Source organism: Palaemon carinicauda, chromosome 24 (assembly GCF_036898095.1).
Source record: "Palaemon carinicauda isolate YSFRI2023 chromosome 24, ASM3689809v2, whole genome shotgun sequence".
NCBI lineage: Eukaryota > Metazoa > Arthropoda > Malacostraca > Decapoda > Palaemonidae > Palaemon > Palaemon carinicauda.
In genome coordinates, this window is record NC_090748.1 from 82526185 (window position 1) to 82536184 (window position 10000).

At 39.2% G+C, this 10000-nt stretch overlaps 1 protein-coding gene across 3 annotated transcripts in view; it reads right to left on the bottom strand.

Moving 5' to 3' along the window:
- cac (cacophony) overlaps nucleotides 1-10000 on the bottom strand; it is a 360232-nt gene that overhangs the window by 269243 nt on the left and 80989 nt on the right. For all 3 annotated transcript variants that reach the window (XM_068348246.1, XM_068348244.1, XM_068348245.1), the window contains exon 11: nucleotides 7113-7197. In XM_068348246.1, the coding sequence (XP_068204347.1) occupies nucleotides 7113-7197 (85 nt within the window). The remainder of the gene's footprint in view (nucleotides 1-7112; nucleotides 7198-10000) is intronic.

Below are 10000 nucleotides of genomic sequence, written 5' to 3' on the forward strand. Positions count from 1 at the left end.
GAAACTAAATCTGACTGATTTGTACAGATTTTGGAAATGCATGAACACAATGATGCAACATTCACTCGGCACTTGTGTTATTGGTCAGATATGCACCTATATGGAACAGTGTGTTAATCATCGTTGTGATTTGCACTCGAGGGTAATGTACCCATGCACCCGATGCACTAGAAAGTCCCAAAGCAGTTCACTGTTCATCGTAGCGCTAGACGACGGGTTTTTTAACACTACCTGCCGCCAACACAACATGTTTTATTTCATGTACTGGCTTCGTATAGTGTCTGTAATAAATCTGGTTGATCTCCACCCAGTGTATGAGAGGAGTCTACCAAAGCCCCTGTGTTGGAAGAAGTTCCGTGAAGAAGCAATTTTCTTTGGATCGTGACCTGCGGGTGAGCTGTCAGGATCCGCTCTGCGAATAAGTAGGTGAGCATTGCTCTCAGTTATTTTAGGGATAGATTTTGATCTTGAGGTTTCGCCTCGGAAGAGCTCTCCTTCCTTGAAGTCTCAAGTTCTACGAAGATAGACCTTAAGACACTCCAATGGGCATAGAGAGACATCTTCCTTCAGTGGGCAGATTCTCCAAGGACCCCACCTCTTGGTGGGTAGCTCGTTCTTGGCCAGAAAGGCAGGATCAGGAAAGGGGTTAAGTTCTCCTGGTTAGGAACTGAATATGGCCTACATCCCTGATAGGGCCAATATTTCACTAACTCTAGCCCCTGATGCTATTGCTAACAGAAAATTGACTTTCTGTGTTAGTTCCTTTAGAGTACAATCCTCATTGTTTAGGTTCGAAGCATAGTGCAAGACTTTGACCAACGCCCATGTAATGGGCTTTGGAGGGGTTCCCGGCTTGGGTCTAGTACATGCTTTGGCACCTTATAGAAAGAAGGTTTCGCTTGTGAGGTTCACCTCAAAGATGTATAGGAGAGGTCTAGTCAGGGCCGACTTACACGCAGTTATCGTAGTGGAAGTCAGGCCTTGTTCAAGTAGGTAATTGAAGAAAGAGAGACAGAAATCTGTTGAAATTTCTGTTGGTCCCCTTGTTTTCACAAGGGATACTCATTTCTTCCAAGACAATTCACAGTGTCTCCTAGTTGAACTTGACTTGTACTCTACAATGAAATTGGCCTCATTCTCCGAGATCCCAAACTTTTTGTTCACAGCTAGGGCGAAAAAATCCTGAGATGCTGGTTGTTGGTTCTCGAGGGTGAAATGTAAACAGTCAACTTCTGCAGCAGTTTGGATAAAACTGGGTTTAGCAGAGGAAACAGCTTCAGTTTCAATTCTAGAACTAGAGGGAACCAAATGTTTTTGGGCCATTTTGGGGCCACTGCAGCAGATGTTTCTCTGAAGGGTCTTAGCTTGTCGAGGACTTTTAGCAGGGGATTGGTTGGTGGAAACAGGTAAATCTGATTCCATCCGTTCCAGTTGAGAGACATGGCGTCTATTGCTTCTGCTTAAGGTTCTTGTAAGGGGCTACATAGGGAGGTAGTTTCTTGTTGTCGCTCGTTGCGAAGAGGTCAATCTGCAATTCCGGGACTTTTAGCGAAAATAAAGGAGAATGAGTCTGCGTTTAGGGACCATTCAGTCTCTATCGGCTTTCGCCTGGATAGAGCATCCACTGTCACATCGTGGAACCCTTAAAGGTGAACTGCTGATAAATGCCATCTTCTCTTCCTTGCCAGGCGGAAGATGGCTAACATCATTTGACTGATGTGAGGTGAACTCGAGCCTTGTCGATTTAGACATATTACTATCACCTCGTTGTTGAGGACCAATCTGATGTGGACTGCTCTGCGAGGGGATAGTCTCTTCAACGTCAGGAAGACTGCCATAGCCTCCAAGATGTTGATGTGAAAGTTTTGAACTGGAGTGATCAATTTCTTGCACTTTCATTTCATACAAATGGCCTCCCCGTTCTTCCAGGGAGGCGTCTGTGTGTATCACCACTGATGTTTGTGGTGGTTGCAAGAGAATTGTCTTTGCTAGGCTCTTATTTGTTGACCACGGCCTTAATAGCGTGCGCAATTGGGTCGGTGTAAACCTTGTTGATCTCTTCGAGCGTTTGATGCGTATCTTCTCCAGACTCCTGACACATCCTTTAGCTGTGCTTCTAGCACCGGGTCTGTCACTACTGCGAACTGGAGAGAGCCCAGTACTCCTTCCTGTTGGCATCTTAAAATCCTCTTGTGTTGGATTAGTCTCTTGACAGATGCCGCTACTTCTCTCCTCTTTAATAATATGGAGAGGTGGTGTGACTGCAAGTTCCCATGGATTCCTAACCATTGAAACTTGTGAGCGGGAGAAAGGCGAGACTTCTAGCGATTGATCTTGAAACCCAGGTGTTCCAAAACTGGATCACCTCCGGCCGCTTGCAGACTAGTAGTCTTGGATGCTGCCCGCACCAGCCAATTGTCCAGGTGTGCTACAACTTGTACTCCTTCGAAATGTAGTTGCTGGACGATCGTGTCCGCTAGCTTTGTGAATACCTTTGGGGCTATGTTTAGTCCAAAGGGCATGGCTGTGAAGACATATTTCGTCTTCTGTAGCCTGAATCCTAGGTAGGAGGAGAGGGGGCGACTGACTGGTAGGTGCCAATAAGCATCTGCCAGGTCTATTGAGACTGTGTACGCCCCTTTTTGGTAGAAGGGTCCTTATGTGTTGCAATGTAAGCATCTGGAACTTGTTGTTCTCAATGAATTTGTTGAGTGGGGACAAGTCTAAAATGACTCTGGGTTTGTCAGATTCTTTCTTGGGAACACAAAACAGCCTTCCCTGGAATTTTGATGGACTTCTCTTTTCTCATTACCTTCTTATGAGGTATATTCTTCCAATAAGGGGGTGGAGTTTTGGAAGAATTTTGGAAAAGTGGGGTGGATTTTTGTTCCATTTCCAACCAAGTCCATTTGTAATTTGGCTGTGGACCAGGGATCGAAGGTCCAACGATCCCGAAAGTGGAAAAGTCTGCCTCCTACCAGGAACCTCTCATTGTTTAGAGGTTCCTGAGTACTTGTTTCTGTGACCGCGTCCTCCTAAACCCTTGGGGGGTTTCCGGAGGAACCTATTTTTAGCGCCTTACCTTTGTAGGGCCGAAAGGTGGTCGAGTGCCCTTCAAAGCCTGGATTAAACACAGGTGACTGGTTATCAGCTGTTGAGGGACCATCTGGAAGGTGGTTTATGGCTGGGCTACCATTTGAGGCACTGTGGTCATGGTCACAGTTGGAAATTGTGCAGTTCTAATGAAGATTTCCTCTTTGAGGACATGCCCCACTTTTGGAGAAGGTTCCTATTCTCCGTGGTGGCTTTGGCAATGACTTCTTGGACTACTTCCTGTGGGAAAGGGTCTTCGCCCCAGATACATGGTGAAATCAGTTTTCTGGGTTTGTGTTTCACCATTGTTGCGGCAAACACATGCTCTCTATAGGTCCTTTTTTGACCTGAGAAAAGCATACAAATCCATCGCAAGGGTGGGGCGTTAATTAAGGCCTGCACACATTTCCAAGCAGTTCTGATGAGACAGGGAGGCGGCAAGATTATCTTTCGTCTCCTGTTCCCTTCTCAAAAGATGGTTTGGCAACTTTGGGAGGTTCTCATTAAACTGCTGCCCTGCTATCTCTGGATCCAGCCGAAAGTAGGCGGCATGCTTGCTGCCGCCTTTCTTCCCTGCAAACTATAAGACCCTTTTCCCTCCCCCCTCTGTCCTTTAGTGTCGGCCTAGCCGTCACAACATTCTGTTGGCCGGTATGCTACAATCATCCCGGCTTGCTAGGTTGACTACTTGCCGGCCGAGACCCTACCAGAGGCGGTTAGGTTGCCGCCTCGGCCAACTCCCCCTTATGTCCTTCCTTCACCGGAAGCGAATGGCCCAGGGGAAAGACTGAGCCGGCCCTGACGGCTGCCGGTGGGTAACCCAATATTCTGTTGAGAATTCTTCAGTCCTCTCTTGGACTGCCATCCACAGACCTCGCAACCGGCAGTAGAGCCGGCGGCAAAAGTTGCGGCTGGATGGAAGCTAGAATCGGATGCATTCCTCCCCTTCCATTAGAATTCTCATTCTGGCAAGGAGACAGTAGGTGGCAGTAGACCTCCAGCACTACCATTTATTGTGCTAAACCATAATAATAGGAAACCCTCCTTTCCGTTCTTTCTCTCTCTCTATCACTCAGTGCCGCCAGGCACTAGCCTAACCCCGGTAGTGTACCGGTAAAACTACAGTATACAACAATGCAGTAACCAGTAAAACTACAGTATATAACAATACAGTAGTTGGAAAACTACAGTGTATAAAAATACAGTAGTACAAGTATTTTTAACATACTCTGTGTATCCTTTCGCATGGCTTCCTGTGTCGATGCCGTTGTGGGCGTCAGGGGAATGGAATAAGAATTCCCCTGTCAGCGACATTGTCGGTTATAGGACATGTCTTATAGTCTACAAGGGAGAAAGGTGGCGGCAATTATGCCGCCTACTTTCGGTTGTAAACTAGGGATACTCGGCGGCAAAGAAGATCGACGGTAAAACAAAATCCAAGTCAAGCCGGACTTAACTACTCGTTGGCAATGACGGAAGATAGGGTTGCCGCTTGGGATGGCGGCGCTCAGGGGGGAAGAAGGGTTTATCCTTTTTGCTAGAAGAGAAGTGTATCGAAGTATACCAATCATTCTAGGGGATATATATATCCCAGACCGAATAAATAGAAACGATACAAGAGGTTAAACAATGGGATTAACATTACTAACGTATACCGAACAGGTTAGGCATACAAAAGAAACGTTATATTTTGGAAGAGGAAATATTATATATGTATATGCAAACTTTACTAGTATAATTTTGCCTAACTAGCTAGAAATTTTTTTTATAGCTAATTACCGGGAACGTCGCACTATTAACTAAATAATTGCATTTATGACGTACGACAGCGGTCTCAATATGGCCGCCTCCGGGGTTGGCTGTGCTCCACTTAACACACTTAAATTATGCTAATTCAACTGTGAGAAGAGCTGAAAATTATACACAGGATAGATTAAATACTCAACTTTCCAGAGGATGAAGATGCTGGAGATTGCATGATAATACAGTATTCCGATAAACAGTAACAAGGTGTCACATAACCACCTACCGAGTTATTGTTAGACACATTCAAATATATGAAAGAAGAAAATTTCCCCATAAACACTATAAGCTGAGATTTAAGTCCACCAATTTCACTCAATAAATTAATCTGTTCATTAACGGTTTGCATTTTTCAACATCACCACCTGAATCAATTTCTAAGCTTTAATTCACATTGTAGCCCCTTACACAAAACACAAAGGTAATGAGGATCATCTCCAAAATGGTATAAAAATATCAAAAAAAGAGAATCATACTCCCAAATTAAATACCAATCACTAGACACTTTACGAAATTGACGTGTAATATGAAGTTTACTAAGCCAATATTTTTTCCCATAGGGTCCCACAGACGCATTCCCAACTACTGTATAACATTAGGCAGGCCAGAGACAATTGGAACTAGGAGGAATGGGAATTACAGTATGCTAATTCCTTAATGATAGACGTAGAAAAGTCAAAACTTTGACAAGGAAAGCAAGTTGAACCACAAGTAAGATTCACTGAAATAACACAATGTTTATCGAACTGTGAGGCAAATTCTTAAATACCAGATGGACAACCAATATTTGCCATACTTTAATTTCTAAATACACAATGCCATTGTACTGTAGTAGATTCTTAACTCTTCTTTATAATAGTTATTTTGAAAATGAGTTACTGAGTATTTCAGTATCAGGTAATGGCATCCACTCTCTCTTCCATAAAAAATGTATAAAGTATTTATGAAATTGTTTTCCTTAGAAACATGTAAAAATTCATGATCATATCTAGATGGCAGTCTAGGGTCAAACTTCCATCTGGGATTAAACCAAATTAAAATTTTGACTACTAGTACAGTATGTGGTTTGTTAGTTCACACCAATATATCAGTAATAAAATTGTTGAAATAAAAGTATATAACTGTAGTGAAAATGCTAAAGGTGATAGACTATACCTGTGATGAAAAAGCAGAGATGATACTTTTTATTAGTAATTAAAATGATGAGATGATACTACTTATCAGTAATGAAGATGCTGAGATGATAATACTTATCAGTAATGAAAATGCTAAGATTACAGTGTTTTGATAATTGCAACAGACACACACACAAGTACAGTACTGTAGTACCTCAGTTTACGAGTAACTTTAACTGTGAGCAAATCGTTATAAAAGCATCCAAATTGAAATTGGTCCACAAGCCCTGTATTGGTCTGTGAGCCAAAAACCCTGCACTGTATGGGCATTCTTTGTTGATAAATACTACTAACGGGACTAGCAAGAAGTCAGTCACGTGGTTGCCCAGCTACCAACGCATTGTTCAAGCCATGTTCACGTAATTTTTACCCCATTTTCATGCCATTTTACAGAAAAGGGTAATAAGCCTAGCAATAAATCAGTAATGTGGCACCCATGCAATGTTCATGTCGTGCTCACAAGATTTTTACCCATTTTTACGCCATTTTACAGAAAAGGCAAAATTAGTCATATCTAGATAAGTTCCTTTTTAAAAGTGAACATAGTATAAAAAAAAGACAATTAAGAGTCCATAAAAAGTAGATTAAAGAATTCAGTTTGTGATAATGAATGTCCTTCATGAGAGAGAACTGCTATTATTTTACCAGAACTGTTCATGGAGGGAGATTCTCCTTCAAAGCAGTATCCCTTCCTCCCCCTCCCCCTCCATCATCTCCCTCACATCAGATATGACTCTCCACAAAGATAAAATGCAAATTAATTTGTCAATTATTTATATTTTTCTTTGTAAATTAGTATTCTTACTTATTTTTCATGTGTATATTTGTAATTATGGACTTGTGAAATGCATAGTGACTTCTTTATTTCGTACTGGAAAAAATGTTTTAAAATACAAGCATTTTAGCTTGTGAATTAGACTTGTAAACCGAGGAACTACTGTATTACTTTTCTTGATGATCTAAATAGTGATTCCCTATATTTAAATTGACAAATATTAAAGTTTACAGTTTTCAAGTCGGTGAATTAGAATTCCCACTTACCTCAATCTCTTTTCTGCTTTCCAAAAATTTGCACAGGCACCTTGTTTCTTAACTTTGTTTTTTAAATAGGAAGCTCTTGAGAAACCTGGTCAAAAAGATGGAAGAATTAATACACAGTAAAGTACAGGATACAACTAGTAAATTAGCCAAAAAATCACAATGACAATTTATTACATTATCTACATAAGATAAACCAATCTCATAGCATCTCTTAAAATACTACAACTGTAGCTACAAATAGACTATAGTATATAAGACTTTCTAATGCAAAAAATACTTTCCCTTAAAATATTTCAAGAGCTTCAAATACAAAGAAAGATAAATGCCACTTCCCCTGTACAGACAAGGTGGTATTGGGCTGCTGTATATGCATATATAAAAGCAATATGAAGTGAGGAGCACTAGAATATTACAGACCAATCTGGAACCATCACAAACTCAATGCATGGGATTCTGGCAAAAGGAATGACAAAGATAAAAGACTGGAGGAGACAAGAAGCCAGGTTTTATCTAAAGAAAATAGGGTTTATATACAGCATAGAGTAACTGTACAAAGATCTATAGAAAATGGCACAATCTCTACCAAAAATCAGGACTACAATTAAAATAACTGACCAAGAAAAGGCAAGAAAATACTTCAAGATACGATACAATATATACAAAATTTACATAAACATACACAGGGGATTTATCAGACACTAACTAGGCTTTCAGAATGAGGACCAATCTTCTAAATGGCTTTCTGTTAATTTCTATAATGAAAGAAAAAATATCTTTTATATGGATTCTTTTGCAGATTCATATTTCATGAAGGAAACTTGCCTTAGACTACTGGCAACATATCTCAGAATTCCCTAGTGAAGTATAAGAGAGTTAGTGAAAAAAAAATCTGTGGATCAAAATGATAAAACCCTTTATTTTCATGGAGGCCCAGTCTCCAGCAAAAGACAGTCACTGTTAATATCTATCTCCATCTCATTTCTTATTTACTATGAGGGAAAAAATCATTATGAACATTAGATAAGTGTCAAGATGGAAAAACAAGTTTCATGAGCTATCATATAAGGAAAGGCTCTGTTATGTGAAATGTAACCACTTTGATTTTTAGTTCAGGTAGTGTTGTTAGTAATAATCAAATCAAACGACACAAATACTCATGTTGTTGCTACAAAAATGTATCACTCTTGTCTCCCAAAACCTAACACTTTTAGTTCCTTTGAATAAAAGATGTTATTATTTCACTTAATTAAAAATTAAACATAGTAATCAAAAGCTAGACCTTTTCATGAATATTATATCCTAAGTAAAGAACACCAAGTCACAAAAAATAAAAAATGATGCTGAAAATAGGATAACATTCATACCTTATCTGTTCCCCAAGTACCAATATATTCTTTCATTAACATTGATGTAAGATTTTGAGACACTTTAGTCAACTACTTTAAAATAACAGCAGCATATAACTTATAATTTTATGCTATTATAAAGTTAATCAGATTTTCCGTCGAATACTCGATTCAATCTTCACTCCTTTCAGAAAAGGGTAAATAATGTGGTGATCAACCAAAAGTAACAAATTTTCAGGTTGTCTGACAGCTTTTTGAAAACTATTCAAGTATGATTTCTAATCTAAGTTGGCTATCAAGAAAAACCAAAGAATACTTCAGTTACAGAAGAATTAGGAAATTCATTCAGGTAATGATGTGTTCATACACATATAAATGTATATATGCATACTGTACATATATAAATACATATGTATATAGACATATATGTACACACACAAACAAGTTTGAACTTCTGAAGTTCCACTGATTCAACTGCTAGATTATGAAGATCATTCCACAATCTATTCCTAGCTGGAATAAAACTTCTAGAATACTGTATAGTATCGAGCCTTATGATAGAGAATGCGAGACTGTTAGAATTAACTGCATTCCTAGAACTATATACATGATGGTATAGGAGGGGAAAATTTGAATGCAAAGGATAGTCCGAACTATTTTATGCAACATGCACAAAGAACCAACTGAAGGACAGTACTAGAGAATAATAACCAGATCAGGAATAAGGAGTTTAATGGACCGCAAGTAGAGCAATATTCAAAACATAGTAGAATGAGAGAATTAAATCATTTATATGAGTGTGCGGGGAGAGATATAGGTTTATTTATGTTATGTAATCACAAGAATTTTTGTAACACCTCGCGCAAGAAGTTGTATGCAACTTCTCATTATGTACATGACCAAAGAAACTATTAGAGATGTTAATGTACCATATATTGAAAATGTCATTCTCTTACTTATTATTGAATCATATTAAAACTACCTAAAATAATACGATTCTACCACTTCAACACAAGAAATAGTAAATGATTCCTTATTTAATGTTAAGCTCAGCTGCATGCATGTTTTATATAACATGGCTTATATTTTATGTATGTACATCTTGCTAAGCTCACCGATGAAATGCATGTAGACTGACTCTCAACTCTTAGATCAACCCTCACCAATGAAATCTTGACAATAAATATGACAGGTTACTAAGTTATATATTTTCCACGGATAACTATTGCCTTCAGTATGAAATAGTATAAAATATTGGGTAAATCAAAATCAAATATAGCAACTAGCAACAAGGATGAAATGTCATTGACCAAGTTATACTGTATATCTTTCACAGATAATTACTATCTGTGGTATAAAGTAGTATATAGTATAAGACTGGGTATATAAAAACCACTTGCTGTGTAACTTGTGATGTAGATAAGGATGAACTCATGGCAATAGATCCAGCATTGGCGGGGACAACACTCAGCCCAGAAGGACACCTCACACAAAATCATCACCATTAGAAGTATAAAGGCTACAGATATGGTAGTATATCCC